A 21,171-nucleotide genomic window follows, 5' to 3' on the forward strand; every position below is an offset into this window, starting at 1 on the left:
GTACACACTTTGAGGCACCAGCTCCTACTGAGCATGTGCAGAAGCTCACAGGGTATATGTATACAAGTCTGTGATTGGTTGATGGCTGTCACATGATACAGGGGGCTGGCAAATGGGGGGAAATAAATGTCCGGAAAAAAATATCTACTGATTATTTGAAATTCCGAGTAAGTGTTTTTGCATTGTCTTTTCATGAGGCATTCGTTAATTATGTAATTTTATTGTATTTAGTGGTCCTTGGACAAAGACTAGGCCAATACCTATTCTATAGTTTTTACTTATGTTTGTATAATCACAGTATAGTTTAAGAATTAACTACTTGAATGTTCTAGGGATAAATTCTCTGGTTTTATGACACCACATACAGTGGTAAATTTTTCTGGTGTTCAGAGCATTTGAGAAGATTATCTCAGTAGACATCAGAATGATCATTACATAAAAGTCTTTCTGCAGCTAGTAGAACATTGGAGAATGCCAGAGAGACATCCAGCAGTGACAAGCAAATATCATGAGTTTTTTTTTTTTTAGTTATTTGACTACAGCTGTTGAAAGTGAAATGCCAAACTAGATTAAATAGTTCTCCAGTTTCATTAACTCCCAGACTACTATGCAAAAGAAGAAATTTTGACCTGAGATCTTGGCTCCCCATATACAGAAAGTTGGAACTGGGCACTCCATGGATGGGCTGTGTCTTTTCAGGGGTTTCACATTTATTTGAAGAAAAAAAATGCTTAGCAGGTGTCAACTTGGGTAACTTCTTTTTGTTTTTCTGTTGTATTTTTAAATTATTTTGGAGAGTCAGGAATTATGTATCATATGAAAATAAATTATTAATTATTTTAAAACTTTGTAGATTGGGAAAATATATATATATATATATATATATATATATATATATATATATATATATATATATATATTATATATATATATATATATATATATATATATATATATATATAAATAACCAGGTGCAATCATTAAAACGTGTGTTGGGGAAGAGGAGCAACAGTACAACAAGGTCTAGACTTCTAGTGCTGCTCCCCTCCTGTTTAGGGTTAAAACGACAGGAAAGTAAAAAAAAAATCATGATTCAGATATTAGATGTAAATTGGAAAATTGTATTTGAAATTACCTGCTCTAATTTGCTTTGTTCTATTGGTATCCTTTGTTAAATAAAGCATAGCTAGGTTGGCTCAGGAGTAGTAGTGTACTTCTGGGAGCCAGCAGCTCATTGGTGGCTGCACATATGCCACTTGTCATTGGTTCACTTATTGTATTCTGCTAGTCCCCAGTCGTGCATTGCTGCTTTTTTAACAAAGGATGCCAAGGGAATAAAGCAAGGTTGACAATAACATATATTGAAAAGTTGTTTAAAATTGTATCCTCTGTCTGGATTATGAAAGAAAATAATTGCGTGTTATGTCACTTTAATTTGTTTCTGCATTTAACTCCTTGGTTTTGTATGTTTCTTGTAATTGAGGGGCTAATTTGTTACCGTAAGTGCAGTAATTAAAGGATTAAATCACTTCTGCATGTTGTATGTCACTGGCAACCCAGAGGTTATTTAATGGTGTGTCACTGGTCACCAAGAGGATAGAAGAGATTTATTCTTGTTTCTGGTAGTTATAAAGACAACACCTTGATTTTGTGTACGATTTTGCTTTGTCTCACACTCGCTAAAAAAAGCCAAAACCATATTCTGTAACCTGCAAATGCTACATTTCAAATAATTGTTTTTACAGCAGCATTTTTTAAATTTAGGTTACAGGTTTTGCTTTTTTAGCTTTTCAAGGGAATCAATAGCAAACCAGAATGAAATAACTTGCATATAACTTATGTTTCTCCTTAAGCTGCATGACTGATCCTGGTGTTTATTATGTAACAATATAAAGCCATGTCACAGCCATACATCTGTTCTTATATCTTTCTGCATGATATGTGCACAACTGTCCTCTAATGGTAATTGTCCTCTTACTCTGGCAGGGAAGCAGGTGGTAATGTCCAATATATCCTGAGCTACTACAGTGTCCCTGAGCTTAAAAACATGATGGATGCATTTGATACTTGGATGGGAAGAGGTAAGAATATTACTGCATTTGTTTACTCAGTCTACCCATCACATTTCTTATGCTCTCTTTATTTTAATAAGATACTGGGGTCACAATGTTCTGTATAACTTATGCTTGTGTTCTCCTAGTTTGAGCACTGTACTTTGTGTTGTATGGTCACATCTGACACAACACATTACATATACATATGTGTTGTGTGTTCTTTTGATAAAGCTCATTATTAAATTCTTACTTAAGGGACGGTAAAGTCATAATTATACATTCATGATTTAGATAGAACATACAATTTCAAACAACTTTCTGAATTAACTTCTATTATTTAATATGCTTCCTTCTCTTGTTATTCTTTGCTGAAATGTTTATCTAGGAAAGTTCAGGAGCAGCAAAGAACCTAGGTTCTAGCTGCTGACTGGTGGCTATATATATATATATATATATATATATAAAACATGGAAGGGAACTGCACTCCAAGACCGGATCAGGTACACATCCTATGACTCAGTAACATCCAGCCCTGGGTGCTAAATAGCACTCCAAAAAAGCTGTGATGTCACCAGAGCCACAGGCAGTTAACCCCAGTCCGGAATGGGTGCAAGAAACAAGGGAGATTACAAATAAAAAGTAATACAACACATAGAAACACCCAGCACTCACCAGCTAGCTCACAGCTAAGATAAAATCACAACTGGAAAGGTTAGTCACCGCATCTGGCCAAATGGGAAAGCTCAGGCACCACGTCAAGGTCCTTTCCATAGCCTGAGTCCCTAACACAGGCACACCATCATGCGAGCTCACAGAGCCAAACAAACTGAGAACAAAGAAGGGGTGCACAGGTGGCTGTAATCACCCATAGAAAATACAAAACATGGAAGGGAACTACACTCCAAGACCGGATCAGGTACACATCCTGTGACTCAGTAACATCCAGCCCTGGGTGCTAAATAGCACTCCAAAAAAGCTGTGATGTCACCAGAGCCACAGGCAGTTAACCCCAGTCCAGAATGGGTGCAAGAAACAAGGGAGATTAAAAATAAAAAGTAATACAACACATAGAAACACCCAGCACTCACCAGCTAGCTCACAGCTAAGATAAAATAGCACCCAGGGCTGGATGTTACTGAGTCACAGGATGTGTACCTGATCCGGTCTTGGAGTGCAGTTCCCTTCCATGTTTTGTATTTTCTATGGGTGATTACAGCCACCTGTGCACCCCTTCTTTGTTCTCAGTTTGTTTGGCTTTGTGAGCTCGCATGATGGTGTGGCTGTGTTAGGGACTCAGGCGATGGAAAGGACCTTGACGTGGTGCCTGAGCTTTCCCATTTGGCCAGATGCGGTGACTAACCTTTCCAGTTGTGATTTTATCTTAGCTGTGAGCTAGCTGGTGAGTGCTGGGTGTTTCTATGTGTTGTATTACTTTTTATTTGTAATCTACCTTGTTTCTTGCACCCATTCCGGACTGGGGTTAACTGCCTGTGGCTCTGGTGACATCACAGCTTTTTATTTGGAGTGCTATTTAGCACCCAGGGCTGGATGTTACTGAGTCACAGGATGTGTACCTGATCCGGTCTTGGAGTGCAGTTCCCTTCCATGTTTTGTATTTTCTATGGGTGATTACAGCCACCTGTGCACCCCTTCTTTGTTCTCAGTTTGTTTGGCTTTGTGAGCTCGCATGATGGTGTGGCTGTGTTAGGGACTCAGGCGATGGAAAGGACCTTGACGTGGTGCCTGAGCTTTCCCATTTGGCCAGATGCGGTGACTAACCTTTCCAGTTGCGATTTTATCTTAGCTGTGAGCTAGCTGGTGAGTGCTGAGTGTTTCTATGTGTTGTATTACTTTTTATTTGTAATCTCCCTTGTTTCTTGCACCCATTCCGGACTGGGGTTAACTGCCTGTGGCTCTGGTGACATCACAGCTTTTTATTTGGAGTGCTATTTAGCACCCAGGGCTGGATATTACTGAGTCACAGGATGTGTACCTGATCCGGTCTTGGAGTGCAGTTCCCTTCCATGTTTTGTATTTTCTATGGTTGATTACAGCCACCTGAGCACCCCTTCTTTGTTCTCAGTTTGTTTGGCTTTGTGAGCTCGCATGATGGTGTGGCTGTGTTAGGGACTCAGACGATGGAAAGGACCTTGACATGGTGCCTGAGCTTTCCCATTTGGCCAGATGCGGTGACTAATCTTTCCAGTTGTGATTTTATCTTAGCTGTGAGCTAGCTGGTGAGTGCTGGGTGTTTCTATGTGTTGTATTACTTTTTATTTGTAATCTCCCTTGTTTCTTGCACCCATTCCGGACTGGGGTTAACTGCCTGTGGCTCTGGTGACATCACAGCTTTTTATTTGGAGTGCTATTTAGCACCCAGGGCTGGATATTACTGAGTCACAGGATGTGTACCTGATCCGGTCTTGGAGTGCAGTTCCCTTCCATGTTTTGTATTTTCTATGGGTGATTACAGCCACCTGTGCACCCCTTCTTTGTTCTCAGTTTGTTTGGCTTTGTGAGCTTGTATGATGGTGTGGCTGTGTTAGGGACTCAGGCGATGGAAAGGACCTTGACGTGGTGCCTGAGCTTTCCCATTTGGCCAGATGCGGTGACTAACCTTTCCAGTTGTGATTTTATCTTAGCTGTGAGCTAGCTGGTGAGTGCTGGGTGTTTCTATGTGTTGTGTGTGTATATATATATATATATATATATATATATATATATATATATATATATATATATATATATATATATATATATATATATATATACTGATTGTCATTGCCTCACCCATGTGCTCAGTTAGAAACTAGTAGTGCATTGCTGCTCCTTCAACAAATGATACCAAAAGAAAGAAGCAAATTTTGATAATAGAAGTAAACGGGAAAGTTGTTTAAAATTGTATGTTCTACCTAAATTATGAAAGAAAATTTGGGGTTATAAAGATAAAAACCTAAGTTGTCAATTCATATTAACTTTGTTTTTTACTACATATTTAGATAACAGGGTAAGACAAGTGATGTGCATTATTATTATTATTATTATTATTATTTTTTAAGCAGCTCAAGTTTGATTCATTTTGCATTTAGAATTTCGTATTTTGCGGAACCCCGATTACAAATGGAATTTGTGGATATAAAAATGTGTTTTACAACATAAACCTGAAACCCCAGATGCAAAATAAGTATTTAATTTGTTTTGTGTAACAATGTCTGGGAATATAACTACACATCTAAATATGAATTCTTTGATACATTAAAATGGGTATTGCAGGGTTGACGAGTTCCATGGGTATCAACATTTTGTTTCTTAAAGGTTTGAGCAAATTGCAGCAAAGCTGTTAACAATATTGCGGTTTAGCATCACAGTTTTAACAGTTATGTTTATGCTCAAGTATGTAAATGTGTTTATAATTCTATGCTACTAATAAGCTAATATTTAAATTGGGGATGGTTAACTGGAGGTCACATGTGCTCTCTGCACTAGTTTGTGTGGTCCTTGGGAAAAAGCAAAACTAAGAACGTGTGCTCTAGCTTTTGTGGCCCTAGGACAAAGCAAAACTAAAAATGCTTTGGGTATTTATGGTGAGTAACACAGAAAATGTCCCTATATTTATTCTGCAACCCCAATAGATAGGATGTTGGCCATCACTGATTTAAAGGAACATACTAGTCCTTGTGCGCTTAAAAGGGACATAAAAGCCAAAACATTTCTTTCATGATTCAGATAGAGCTTACAATTTTTAACTTTCCATTTTACTTCTTTTTTCTAATTTGCTTTGTTATCTTGGTATCCTTTATTGAAAAGCATACATAGGTAGCCTTTTGTTGTTGGCTTACCTATGTATTCTGCCAACTCCCAGTAGTGCATTGCTGCTCCTTCAAGAAAGGATACCAAGCGAATGAAGTAGAATTATATGTTCATAACTTCATGGCTTAATCTTATTTTACAGGATTTAGCTTTTGGCGGGTTCCTCAAGAGCTGATTGAATGTTGGACTCTTGAAGAGCGCCCATTACAAGGAAGCGAACAGAACATCGTTCCAATGCGCACACGGTATGCAAAAAAATATATAGATTAAGTTTAACATGCACCTCCGCTGCAATTTTTAAATATTTGTTTCTAGTATTAAGCAATACTTTGTGGTTACAAAATGAAACTAAATTAAGATGACACCTATTTGTCGAACTGGAAAGATGCTGCAAACATTTTAAAGCTACTAAATATCCTCATCAAGTATTGACTGGCCTATAAGTATAATGAAATTATATGAATTTAAACCTTCTTTTAACTGAATGATTATGTAATGCAGACATGACCATCTTCCCGCCACATGTCGCCCATAGGTCAATATTTTGGAAACCTTAAAGGGACAGTCAAATCCAAAAAAAACTTTCATGATTTAAATAGGGCATGTAATTTTTTTTTTTTTAATATTTTATTTAGATCCAATTCAGAATACATTTTCGTTCAACACAGTGAACTAATTTAGACAAGAACAAACATTATGATAACCTAAAAAATGCATAATAAACAAAATAATTTGAGCCTTATATCCTCAAACAGATTTGATTCTCATGCAAAAAGAAAAAAGGAGAAATGAATAAGTACATTTTACATATTCTGAGTTGGTTTTTTTTCCCTCTGTTCCCTTGCCTTATCCTACTTCTAACCAAAAGGGGGGGGAAAGAAAAAAAAAAAAAAATAAAGGGGGAGAATTATTATTATGTTACCACATGCCAAGCGTGACCAATTCTGAGTTCCTGAAGGGGTAAATCAGGAACTCAACTTCACTGGGTGGTAAATCTTTGATAAAAAGTGACCATTTCAAGAATAGTTTTCTAATATCTTGCTCGTTATCTGGATCTGTATCAATTTGTTCCAAAATGTATTGTTTTTTTAAATAATTCTTAGTTTCGGCTATGCTAGGGGTTGTTCTCTGTTTCCATTTTCTAAAGATAAGATGTCTTGCTGCTAATAAGGTCATATTAATAATTTTCTTATTGTTTCCTTCCTTGTTACTAGAATTATGAAATAGAAAAACTATTGTTTTTAGCGAAAGGATTATGCGGGAGGGAGCTAATATTTTATTCAGCCAGAATTGAATCTTCGACCAAAAATGTCTAATTTTTGTGCAGGCCCATAACATGTGCTGAAGATCTGCCATCGGAAGAGAACATTTTGGACAAAAAATGAAGCTATTATTCCCACATCTGGATCCCTTTTCTGGGGTAAAATAGGTCATGTACAACAATTTAAGATGGGATTCCCTCCAGGAGGAGGAGAGGGTGACACGAGCAATCTCTTGAATTGATAAGTAAAATAATGGAGGATCCAAAGGTTGTTTAATCAGTGCGACCCACTTGTTCTGAATTCGTTCAACATTTTTTGCACCCTTTACAGATACCAGCATATGGTATCCAGGGGCAATTGACATGCGTCCCGCTTTGGCGGTAGCAAGCCAATTCCCGGCACTCTCTAGGGACCAGTTCCAACCATAGTCGTACGTGAGTTTAAGAGCATAATGTCTTGCCTGAAGATAGGCAAAAAAATTCTTATGTGGTATATTAAATTCTGATCTGAGAAATTCAAATGATTTAACACATCTTCTTTCAAAGTCAAGAATCTGATATATGTTAGTGAGACCTAGTGTTTTCCATTCTCTATATACTCCTGCCTGCATTCCGGCTTCAAACTGAGGATTACCCATAAATGGGATAAACCTAGAGACATGGTACTCCACGTTTAATAAAGTACAAAACTTTTTCCAGGCAAGAATAGGATTATATATGGACTTTAACTTCTTTATTTCAGTCGGAATCTGGTTAGCATCAGTATGTATAAGTGCTATTTGGTATAGAGGATAAGTTATATTTTTTTCCAAGTCATTGTCTGTTACATAATTCTTTAAATATACCCAGTCAATAACCGTGCGAACCAGAAAAGCTTAGTTATATGCCCGTATATCTGGAAGTGCGAGACCACCGTATTTCAAGGGAGGCGATAGTTTAAAAAGAGAAATCCTGGGTTTTCTACTCTGCCATATGAATGATCTAAGAATAGAATTGAGAAGATCAATGTCTTTTCGTTTAAGAAAAAGAGGAATATTCTGTATCATATATAGAAGTTTGGGTAGGAGCATCATCTTATAAGCAGCTATTCGTCCTGATAAGGATAACGGGAAATTTTGCCAATTTTTGAGAGAATTTTTAATTTTATTTATTTATTGTTGGAGTGATATTAAGAGAGTACCAAGTGCCTGGATCGTGAGAGATATTAATGCCCAAATAACGGAAGGAGTTGTGAGCTATATAAAAAGGAATTTTCGCCAATGAATCTTTTGTCTGAACAATCCAAAATAATTCAGATTTTGTATTGTTGACCTTGTATCCTGAGAAGGACCCACATTGTTGTACTATAGTTAAAAGTTTAGGTATATTTAATCTTGTATTGGCCATGTAAATAAGAACATCATCCGCGTATAGAGCGATCTTCATCTCCTTCCTTCCTATCTTTATTCCATCAATTTGATGTCGTATGGAAATAGCAAGAGGCTCGATGGCGATATCAAAGAGGAGCGGGGAAAGAGGGCATCCCTGTCTGGTACCTCGTTGTAGTTCTATATCCTGTGACATACTACCGTTCACCATTATCTTTGTGGTTGCATTTTGATAGAGATTGCTAATAAACTTAGTAAAATTCTCCTTTAATCCAAATTGATGTAAAGTATAGATAAGGTGATCATGGTGAACTGAATCAAAGGCTTTTTCAGCATCTATGGATATTATTACCTTATCAGGGGTACCCTCCCGTCCCCCTAGATCTTGAGGCTCCAATGTTCTGAAATAGTCAATAACAAGAAAAAGTTCGCATATTTTTGAAGCAGAATTTCTATTCTGTAAGAACCCAGCTTGGTCTACGTGGATAATGGAAGGCAATATAGTTTGAAGTCTGTGTGCTAATATAGAAGTTAAAATTTTATAGTCTGTGTTGAGTAAGGCAATAGGCCTGTAAGATTCTTTTTTTGTTGGGTCCTTCCCTGGCTTCAGTATCAAAGTAGTGTAGGAGGTAGCAAAGCTAGGCGTTGGCTCTTTTCCTTCTATATATAAAAAGTTGAATAGAGTGGTAAGGTATGGTATAATAGGGGAATTTAAAGCTTGATAAAATTAGTTCGGTAATGCATCTGGGCCTGGTGCTTTATTATGGGGCAGTGTTTGAATTGCTTCACTTACTTCTATTTCAGTTATTGGAGCGTATAAGTCCTGTAGGACTTCCGAGTGTAGTGTGGGAAAATAAATTTTATTCCAAAATTCATCACGTGCCTGCATGTTGGAGGTTCTCAGGAAGTAAAGATCGGAGTAGTATTTAGAAAATACTTGTAAGAGTTCTTCAGTCGTATTAAATGTCTGGCCTTCAGTGTTTATATAATCTATCGATTGAGAACCTCTCTCAATTTTAAGAAGTTTTGCTAACAACTTTCCTGTCTTATTCCCAAAACGGTATAATTTTGATTGGACCCTAATATCATTCTGTGTTGTTTTGTAAAGTAAGAAGGAATCTCTATTTTGTAGGGCAGAGGTAGATTTAGCCCAACTCTGTGAAGAATTTTCAATTAAATGTAAGTTAAATGCATTAGAGACCGCTCGTGCCAGCTCCCCCTCCCTTTGCTTAAGTTTTTTAGTTCTTTTCACATTATATGCTAGTATCTCTCCCCTTAATACTGCCTTAGCCGTCTCCCAAAATAATAAGGGACGTGAAATATAATCACGATTAAAATCAGCATAATCTTTGAATTTAGCTTCTAGACAGTTTTTAAATTTGAGATCTGTTGCAAGAAATGTTGGGAAAAAGAATCGTCTATGTGTTTGCGTTTGATCATGAGATTAAAAATCTAAGCATATGGGGGCATGATCAGAGATAGCTATAGGAAGTATTTGAGCCTGCACCTGTGATTTACATAGCCTCTCATCAAGTAAAAGTAGGTCTATCCTTGAGAGGGACTTATGTGCTTTTGATTAACAAAGATTAACAAATATTCTAGAAAAAAGTTTTGATTCCAATTTATCTCTCTTAATTTTTTTAGGCACATGATCTCGTCTAAGCCTATCTAGCGGATATTTAGGGGCCATGTTAAAGTCCCCCCCCATTATCAGGTATCCCTCAGCACACATCATGAGCCTGGCTTGTACTACTTCCCAGAAGGATGGATTAAAAATATTTGGAGCATATATGTTACATAGTGTGTATAGAGTATTATCGATCTTAATTTTTAAAAGTATGAATCTCCCTTCAGAGTCAGAGTCTACCTGTAATACTTGATATTTAATAGTTTTGCTTACAAGAATAGCCACTTCCCCCTTCCTCTTAATACTTGGAGAAAAGAACACCTCTCGAACCCATGTAGATTTAAGCTTAAGAACCTCTTCAGTTTTTAAATGTGTTTCTTGCAGAAATGCAATAGAGGTGTTAATTTTCTTCAAGTATGATAGTATAGTTTTCCTTTTAATAGGAGACGTAAGGCCGCCTATGTTCCATGAGGTGATCTTAACTCTGCTTGGCATAACTATTATTCATACAGAGGAAGAGAAAGAAGAAGGGGAGAGTAAAAAAAAAAAAAAGGGAGGGAGGGAGGGAGGGGAAAGGGAACCCATTTTCCAGAGAGACAGAACCTTCTTGACTCTCTGTTACCCTTGGTAGAAAGGTCCTTATTCATAATAAAGTAAAAATTACATTGAATATGACATCGATATTAATTATGAGCTATTTAATCTATAGCGAATTTTTCAGCATAAAATTTTCCTGCTTCTGCTGGGGTGTCAAAAACATATGACTGATTCTCTAGATATACCTTAAGTCTAGCAGGGTGCAGTATATTTGCTCGTACTCCCTTTTGAATAAACTTTGTGCAAATTGGAGCTATTTCCCTTCTTTTAGTAACTGTCTCCAATGAGTAATCCTGAAACAGCAGGATTTTAGCTTCCCCTAAGAATATGGGCTGACACTTGTGGAAAGATTGTAAAAATGTGACCTTGTCTTGGTAATTTAAGAATTTGACAATGATTGGCCTGGGTCTAGCATTTGTTTTAGAGGAGTAAACAGGGCCAATTCTATGTGCTCTTTCAATAAATGTTTTAGGGAAATTCTCAGAGATCTTTAAGAGCTGCGGGATTGTTATCATAAGTAATTTAGATAAGTCATCATATTGTTTGTCCTCAGGGACCCCTATTATTCTAAGGTTATTCCTACGTGCGCGGTTCTCTAAGTCTTCAATTTTGTCTTGTAATTTTAGAAGAGTATTAGTTGAGGCTTCAGTCTTAACATTATATTCTATCATATTATCCTCAAGATCTGATATCCTTTGCTCTGCCTCTGTAAGCCTGCCTGCGAATTGCCTGACTTCTGATGTTAGATGTACAATATCTAATGTGATCTCATTTCTCAGAATTTCAAATTTAGGTGAGAGAGCTTCCGATATTTTAGAAACTAAAGATTGAATGTCTATAGATTCTAATGATATTTGGGTGTTGCTAGTAGATGAGAGTGTCTCAGCTGCAAGGTCTGAAGTGACCTTATTCCGTTTATCTCTTGATCTAGCCGCCATTGGAGAAGGTGTGTTTTTGGAGTGAAGATGCAAGAATTTATCCATGTGTTTATAATTATAATTAATGTAGAAGTGCAAGGGATGTGCCAGTGAGTTGGAAAAGGGAAGGGAATTAAAGTGCAAAACCCCTCATTAGGGGTAAGGAAAAAGCAAAATGGTGAAGGGTGGGGGGAGGAAAGTGATGTGTGTGAGGGGTTGTTAAGTCGTGAGCCGTCTGCAACCAAGTGAGGGTAAATTAGTGTATGGGCGGGGAGAGAGGAGAAAATGAAACAAAAACAGTATAAATAGTTGCCGCTGAGATAAATTCACTCAATTAAAGTAAATCTAAAAGATAGTTCTACTGCTAATATATTAGTATTCTTGATCCTATTTAATTTTGAAGCCTAAACCTCTTTAGAGAGAGTAAACCTTTGTGCTAGAAAATGGCCCAAAAAAACAATCCATAATAACATGAGCATATACTTTTTTACATTATATCAATGTTAAGCAAGAGACAGTATTATTTCAACAATCTATGAATACTTAAACAGTTAATAATTTCAGCAATAGCACTAAAACCATTTTCATTGAAGAAAATTTTCCTTTACACCCTAAAAAAAAAAAAAAAAGAGAAAAAAAAAAGAGAAAAAAAGAAAAAGGAAAATAGCGTAACAGATAAAAAATGTAGTCCTAATAGATATAATTTTAAACACTATCAGGATTTGCAATATCAGGTGTCTTCAGGGAAAGATAGGGAATTATATCTCTATAAAATTATACCTTAGGGTTAATATAAGGACTCAGCCAGGAGAAAAGAAAAGGTTATGTTTTTAAACATATCTATCAATTATGCGTAAACCAGACTTTCCCCTTCCCTCACCCTTTCCCTTTTACCTGCCCCTTCTCTCCCCTTTTTTTTTCTTTCTTTTTCGCCCTTCCCTTCCTTTTCCCTTTATATAATACAGGTTACTCTAACTTAAGTTAAGGTCTGTGGTCTAATACCTGAAGATTGTTAATAAATACATTTTTTCCGACCATATCCTAATACCAAACAGCAATTATAACAGGGACCTCTGTACTACAATAACCTTACTATTGAGTAATAAATTTATACCGGTGATTTTAAATTATGAAAAATGTCCCAATTATTATATACAAGTAACAAAAGGACAGTCTTTGAACAGTGTCTTTATGAATTCCTCCAAAGTATTGTAAACGATGAGGCAGGGAGAAGAAAGAAGAAAAAAAAGACAACAGACCCAAGTCCGATTATTACTTTACCAGTCCCTGGTCTGCCGAGGGCCGATAATCAAATGCGATGACTTCCTCTGAGGGCTGTCCCCCCCTGCGCAACACCGGTGGAGGGGGGAGTGCAGCCCGAATAGACACGGCTAGTGAACCTTCTGCGACCTTGATAGGTCCAAATCTGCACGGCAGCCAGCCAGAACAGCCCAGCAGTCGCAACAGCACCTCGAGTCAGGAACAGGAATCCTCACCCCTCGCGCAGCATAGGTGGGAGGGGGCTGCAAGACAGCAGTAGGAAACGGCTCAACGGATACTCGCAGGGTCCACGTCTCTCAGCCCAGCAGGCAAGCCGCAACCGCCAGTGAACAGCACCAACACAGCCCGAACCCCCGGGCAATGCACCAAGGAGGGAGGGCAAAAAGACAAAGGTAAGCCGTGATACTGGCGTCCGGTATAGCAGGGTTCCCTCAGATAGCTGGGTCAGCTCCAAGTTGTTTTCAGGGAGTACCTTGAAACGGGTATAATTCCAGTTGTGGGGGATCCTCGTATCGTATCTTATTTACTTGCAGGTACAGCTTGTCAGGCACAGAGAGAGTCTCTCGCATTGAAAGTCCGCATGCAGTGGAGACACATAAACTGCTTGTTATAAGATATATAAATATATGTCTCCTGGACTTTGTTTCTCGTGTTGCTCTTGTAAGAAAGGCATAAAGGGCAGTATGGTAATATTTCATTCAATGTAATTGTAAATAACTGAACAAAAATAGAACGTTTCCTCTGCTGCTTTTAGCAGTTTTAGTGCAATGGCTTGGCACTAATGGAGTTCCAGTAGCGGTAGATGCTAGGCTAAACAAGCCGTCCAGGGTCAAGGGCTTTAGGCGGGAGTTACTCGCCAAGAGCTTGAAGGGTAGGTAATTCAGAGCAGGTGTATCTTGTGACCACACACCTGGGCTCCTCCCCCAGAACTCAGGGCATGTAATTTTAAACAACTTCCGAATTTACTTTTATCACCAATTTTGCTTTGTTCTCTTGGTATTCTTAGTTGAAAGCTAAACCTAGGAGGTTCATATGCTAATTTCTTAGACCTTGAAGACTGCCTCTAATCTGAATGCATTTTGACCACTAGAGGGCATTAGTTCATGTTTTTCATATAGATAACATTGAGTGCATGCACGTGAAGTGACCTAGGAGTGAGCACTGATTGGCTAAAATGCAAGTCTGTCAAAAGAACTGAAATAAGGGGGCAGTCAGCAGAATCTTAGATACAAGGTCACAGAGGTAAAATGTGTATTATTATAACTGTGTTGGTTATGCAAAACTGGGGAATGGGTAATAAAGGGATTATCTTTCTTTTTAAATAACAAAAATGCTGGTGTTGACTGTCCCTTTAATGGTGCATATAAATGTATGGTTATTAAACACAAATAATGATATGTTTCCTAAAAATGTCCAGTATAAAGGGACAGATTTAGATTAGGTTGCATTGTACCCTCAGTATACTGTTCTTCACTCCAAAGGTCTCTCTCGAGTTATGGCTACCACAAAGCAAACATTTTTAGATCCTCTTTTTACTGGTGCCACAAAAATGATAGTTCTGCTTTTTTTCTAGGGGTTGCAAAAACTAGTGCAGGAGGCCACGCGTGACCCTTGGGCCACCAGTTGGCCATCCTTGATTTAATGCATTCACACTGCAAGCGATAGAAAAAAGTATCCACAGAACAAATGTGTATATTTGTAACAATTCAGTGAGTCTGAAAAATAGTTCATATAAGTATTTTAAAAATGTTGTCATGTTTTTAAGACAGATTTTCCAAGGAAGGCAAATACATTAGTTACTTCTCATCTGGATGATTAAACAAATCATTAAAGGGACTGTGACGTATTCCTTATTTTACAATCTGGTTGCAGCTGGGATAATTGTGTTTTGCCTCAGTTATTTAACTGTTTTAAATCTTTCACATCATTGTGTGAACAGTGTAGATTCAAAAATGTAGAATATTAATTTTACTTCCAAGACCTAGGTTGTGCTTTTCCATGTCCCTCAAGATCTGTTAAGAGCAAAAAAAAAAGGGGGGATGTTTTTGGCATATCATTTAAGAGTTCCTAGACGTAGGAAACATTTTTCCAGTTCCCTGTTTTTAAAAAAAGCAATGTCTTTGTTCTAAATATTTTTTTTGTACCCAAGAATGGAGTGACACGTTTGTACTATTTTGAATCTGGAACAATTGGCAGATGTGTTATAGTTCATTTCAAGAGGAATTCTCTTTTTCTTTCAAATAATGGTAAGATAAGATTCCACAAATCATCACATGTGGGATATATTTCTTACCCTCCAAAAGGATGAGACAAAAAACATAATTTATGTAAGAACTTGCCAATATGAAAGAAATGAATTTATCAGGTAAGAGTCCATGAGCTAGTGACATATGGGATATACAATCCTACCAGGAGGGGCAAAGTTTCCCAAACCTCAAAATGCCTATAAATACACCCCTCACCACACCCACAATTCAGTTTAATGAATAGCCAAGTAGTGGGGTGATAAAGAAAGGAGGAAAAAGCATCAACAAAGAAATTTTGAATAATTGTGCTTTATACAAAAAATCATAACCACCATAAAAAGGGTGGGTCTCATGGACTCTTACCAATATGAAAGAAATGAATTTATCAGGTAAGTTCTTACATAAATTATGTTTTCTTTCATGTAATTGCCAAGAGTCCATGAGCTAGTGACGTATGGGATATCAAATACCCAAGATGTGGAACTCCACGCAAGATTCACTAGAGAGGGAAGGATAAAAAATAAACAACAGGCAAATGCTGAAAAAATAATCCACAACCCAAATATAAGTTATTCTTATGAAGAAAAGAAAATCTGAAAATAACATTAGAAGAATCAAACTGAAACAGCTACCTGAAGAACTTTTCTACCAAAAACTGCTTCAGAAGAAGCAAATACATCAAAACGGTAGAATTTAGTAAATGTATGCAAAGAGGACCAAGTTGCTGCTTTGCAAATCTGATCAACTGAAGCTTCATTCTTAAAAGCCCACAAAGTGGAGACTGTAATTCTCTGAGGCGGGGCCTGACCCAACTCCAAATAAGCTTGATGAATCAAAAGCTTTAACCAAGAGGCCAAGGAAATAGCAGAGGCCTTCTGACCTTTCCTAGGACCAGAAAATATAACAAATAGACTAGAAGTCTTCCTGAAATCTTTAGTAGCTTCAACATAATATTTCAAAGCTCTTACCACATCCGAAGGATGTAAGAATCTTTCCAAAGAATTCTTAGGATTAGGACACAAGGAAGGGACAACAATTTCTCTACTAATGTTGTTAGAATTCACAACCTTATGTAAAAAGTAAAATACAGTCCGCAAAACCGCCTTATCCTGATGAAAAATCAGAAAAGGAGATTCACAAGAAAGAGCAGATAGCTCAGACACTCTTCTAGCAGAAGAGATGGCCAAAAGGAACAACACTTTCCAAGAAAGTAGTTTAATGTCCAAAGAATGCATAGGCTCAAACGGAGGAGCCTGTAACGCCTTCAAAACCAAATTAAGACTCCAAGGAGGAGAAATTGATTTAATGACGGGCTTAATACGAACTAAAGCCTGTACAAAACAGTGAATATCAGGAAGTTTAGCAATCTTTCTGTGAAATAAAACAGAGCAGAAATTTGTCCCTTCAAGGAACTTGCAGACAAACCCCTATCCAAACCATCCTGGAGAAACTGTAAAATTCTAGGAATTCTAAAAGAATGCCTAGAGAATTTATGAGAAGAACACCATGAAATGTAAATCTTCCAAACTCGATAATAAATCTTCCTAGAGACAGATTTACGAGCTTGTAACATAATTACTGAGTCAGAGAAACCTCTATGACTTAATACTAAGCGTTCATTTTCCATACCTTCAAATTTAATGATTTGAGATCCTCGTGGAAAAACGGACCTTGAGACAGTAGGTCCGGCCTTAACGGAAGTGGCCAAGGTTGGCAACTGGACATCCGAACAAGATCCGCATACCAAAACCTGTGTGGCCATGCTGGAGTCACCAGCAACACAAACGATTGTTCCATGATGATCTTGGAGATCACTCTCGGAAGAAGAACTAGAGGCGGGAAGATATAAGCAGGTTGATAACACCAAGGAAGTGTCAGCGCATCCACTGCTTCCGCCTGAGAATCCCTGGACCTGGACAGGTATCTGGAAAGTTTCTTGTTTAGATGAGAGGCCATCAGATCTATTTCTGGAAGACCCCACATCTGAACAATCTGAGAAAACACATCTGGATGGAGAGACCACTCCCCTGGATGTAAAGTCTGACGGCTGAGATAATCCGCCTCCCAATTGTCTACACCTGGGATATGAACTGCAGAAATTAGACAAGAGCTGGATTCCGCCCAAACAAGTATTCGAGATACTTCTTTCATAGCTAAGGGACTGCGAGTCCCACCCTGATGATTGACATATGCCACTGTTGTGATATTGTCTGTCTGAAAACAAATGAATGGTTCTCTCTTCAACAGAGGCCAAAACTGAAGAGCTCTGAGTATTGCAAGGAGTTCTAAAATATTGATTGGTAATCTCGCCTCTTGAGATTTCCAAACTCCTTGTGCTGTCAGAGATCCCCAGACAGCTCCCCAACCTGAAAGACTCGCATCTGTTGTGATCACAGTCCAGGTTGGCCAAACAAAAGAGGCCCCTTGAACTAAACGCTGGTGATTTAACCACCACGTCAGAGAGTGTCGAACATTGGTATTTAAAGATATTAATTGTGTTATCTTTGAATAATCCCGGCACCATTTATTCAGCATGCAAAGCTGGAGAGGTCTCATGTGAAAACGAGCAAAAGGAATTGCATCAGATGCTGCAGTCATGAGGCCTAAAACTTCCATGCACATAACCACTGAAGGGAATGACTGAGACTGAAGGTGCCGACATGCTGCAACCAATTTCAAACGTCTCTTGTCTGTTAGAGACAGAGTCATGGACACTGAATCTACCTAAAAAGGTGACCCTTGTCTGAGGAATCAAAAAACTTTTTGGTAAATTGATCCTCCAATCATGTTTTCGAAGAAACAACACAAGTTGATTTGTGTGAGATTCTGCAGAACGTAAAGACTGAGCTAGTACCAACATATCGTCCAAATAAGTAAACACAGCAATACCCTGTTCTCTGATTACAGAGAGTAGCGCACCCAGAACCTTTAAAAAGATTCTTGGAGCTGTTGCTAGGCCAAATGGAAGAGCAGCAAATTGGTAATGCTTGTCTAGAAAAGAGAATCTCAGGAACTGATAATGTTCTGGATGAATCGGAATATGAAGGTAAGCATCCTGCAAGTCTATTGTAGACATATAATGTCCTTGCTGAACAAAAGGCAGAATAGTCCTTATAGTTACCATCTTGAAAGTTGGTACTCTTACATAACAACAAACAAACACATTGAAAAGCGCCAAACTTATATACCCTTCTAAAGCTGCCGAATAAGCAAAGTAATAAAAACATATATATAAAAAGCATATAAATTCCAATGGTGTTAAAACATACGGTATAATTAAAATAAATAAATGGGTAATAAGGAAAATTTTCCTACTTTATTGCAGGTAGTGTCTTTTTGAATGTTTATGTAGCAATGTCCAAAAGATAGGAAATAATTCTCTTTTTCCTTGTGCAGCTCCTTTTAAATCACTGGTGTGTTAGCGATAAGGTGAAAACTAAAAAAAGAAAAACATAGAGCGCAAGAAAGAAAACAGAGAAAAGATCATTGTGCAGTATATCAGAAAAAAATAACAATTTATTAATAACAAAAAACAGACTCACAAACAAACCCTCAAACAATATGAGGTATGTAGCAGCGTTTTGTATAGATGTTGCTATACGTTCTCACAATATCCTGTTTCTCCCTCCTGGCTGACACCGTCCAGTCTCAGTGTTCTTTACAGGAAGTCAGGGTATAAGATCTTTGTTACAGTCCTTCAAAACAAAGAATTCCCTCATACGGTAGGTCAAACTGTATTGCTGGCAACAGATTCTCCTGACCTAGAGGGATTGCAACGTAACTCAACGTGTGCGTGTGGGCGTGGCCTTACGCGTTTCGCGGGACTCCTCCCGCTTCGTCAGAGGCTTATGCCCACTCCTCCTTGTATTCCCCTTTTTATGCTGTGACTTGTATAGATAATGGTGCGGTTCAGCTATCCCATAACCTGTCATGTCGGCTTGTGCACGGGACTGTGATGTCTTTATGCTATAATTGCGGTTAGTAAACTTAGTCCATAATGTTTGAAAATTTGATTCATAAAACAAACGTTAGCTGTTTATATCTAAACACAATCCAATTAGTATATGAGTACTTTAAAATGCTGCAATAATAAACTAATAAACGGAACATGCATTACCAATTCATATACATGTATATAAAAAAATAGATTTGATGGAATAAATAAGTTAATAAATAAGTATATATGAAAACAAAAAAAATATACTGAATTAAAATCTGAAAGAATTATTAATTGTTATTAAAAAATTATACATACACTACTATTTCAATTGCTAAAAACCTAATACATAACCATCATTAAAAAATACATTATTGTTGTTAAAAAAATTCCACTATTCAGACAAATGATCATTTCATAGATGTAGAGAGGCTTCAAACTAATATTTCCTAATAATTAATTAATATACTATACACTATTCTTCTATAAATGCTGCTAGATCAATATCCCTATTGAGACCCACTGGTTCCATAGTTCCCAACTTGTGGATCCAGTAGGTCTCACGTTGCCTGAGTTTGAGCAACTTATTCCCCCCCCTAATCTCATTCTTTACACACTCAATAGCCTTAATACTAAGCCCTGTCCTATCTTTATTGTGTGTTTCAGAAAAATGAGCCGACAAACCATGTGTTGTCAGCCCATTTTCTATGTTCCTCAAGTGTTCACTGAACCTTGTCTTCACGGGGCGTTTAGTACATCCTATGTAAAACCTATTACATGGACATTTCAACATATACACTACATACTTGGTTCTGCAATTCATTAGATCTTTAATTTTAAATGCAGATTCATTTCCTTCTTCTCCAAAGTTTTTGTTGTTTTTGTCTATATGCTCACAACAAGTACAACCTGCTCTTCCGCATCTATAGAAGCCACAGGATGCTTTGTTTAACCAATTCAACTCTGTTTCTACTTTTAACATACTGGGACTGATGCGATTCCTTAAGTTCATATTTCTCTTAAAAACTACCTGTCCTCTATCGGTTATTGTATCTTTAAGGATGGAATCTTGCATGAGGATAGGCCAAAATTTCCTAACTGCTCCCTCAATTTTCTTAGATACTCTATTATATTTTGTTACAAGCTGTACTTCTTGTTTCAAATTTTTTTCTCCATGTGTCATTTTTTGTGTTTTATTGAGGAGGGTATTCCTATCCATCTTTTCTGCTTTCTCAAATGCTACTTTTACCATATCTTCAGGGTAGCCTTTCGCCAAAAATCTATTATTAATTGTTTCTGACTCTTGCATAAAATCTTGTCTTTTAGAGCAATTTCGTTTGGCTCTTTGGAACTGCCCAAGAGGAATGTTTCGTATCCACTTCCCATGATGTCCACTCTGGGCATGTAGATACCCATTTGTATCTGTGGGTTTACGATAACGTTTAGTGTATACTCCCCCATTCTCTTGGGCAATCTCTAGATCCAAAAAAGTGATTAGATCTTTGTTCGCTTCCATGGTGAATTTGAGGTTCATCATATTCCTGTTTACATACACTAGAAAGTTATTTAGGCTCTCACCACTGCCTTGCCAAATAATCAGCACATCATCAATATAGCGATACCATTTTATGATGTTTTCTTTATAGGGGTTCTCTTCATTATAAATATACATGTCCTCCCACCACCCCATATAAAGATTTGCATAATTCGGGGCAAATTTTGTACCCATTGCGGTACCCCTTTTCTGAATATAGTATCTATTATCAAAAATAAAATAGTTTTTTGTTAGGATGAACCTTATAGATTCTTCTAAAAACCATTTTTGTGTTTCATTAATAAAACCACATTTATTCAAAAAATATATAACCGCTGTAATGCCTAAATCGTGAGGGATAGAGGTATATAATGAACTCACATCCATTGTAACCCATAAATAATCATCCTTCCATATAATACCTTCCAATAAATTCAAGATATGTGGGGTATCTCGTACATATGATTGCAGAACTGGAACTAGTGGTTTTAGAATGTGATCCACATATTCGGACAATTTCGTTGTTAATCCACCTATTCC

The 21,171-nt window shown here is 37.4% G+C and overlaps 1 protein-coding gene across 2 annotated transcripts in view; it reads left to right on the forward strand.

The window, feature by feature from the left end:
* Positions 1-21,171, forward strand: part of KCTD18 (potassium channel tetramerization domain containing 18) — a 104,697-nt gene that overhangs the window by 21,806 nt on the left and 61,720 nt on the right. For both annotated transcript variants that reach the window (XM_053698722.1, XM_053698723.1), the window contains exons 5-6: positions 1,987-2,081; positions 6,007-6,109. In XM_053698722.1, coding sequence (XP_053554697.1) covers positions 1,987-2,081; positions 6,007-6,109 — 198 coding nt within the window. The remainder of the gene's footprint in view (positions 1-1,986; positions 2,082-6,006; positions 6,110-21,171) is intronic.

Source organism: Bombina bombina, chromosome 1 (genome assembly GCF_027579735.1).
Source record: "Bombina bombina isolate aBomBom1 chromosome 1, aBomBom1.pri, whole genome shotgun sequence".
NCBI lineage: Eukaryota > Metazoa > Chordata > Amphibia > Anura > Bombinatoridae > Bombina > Bombina bombina.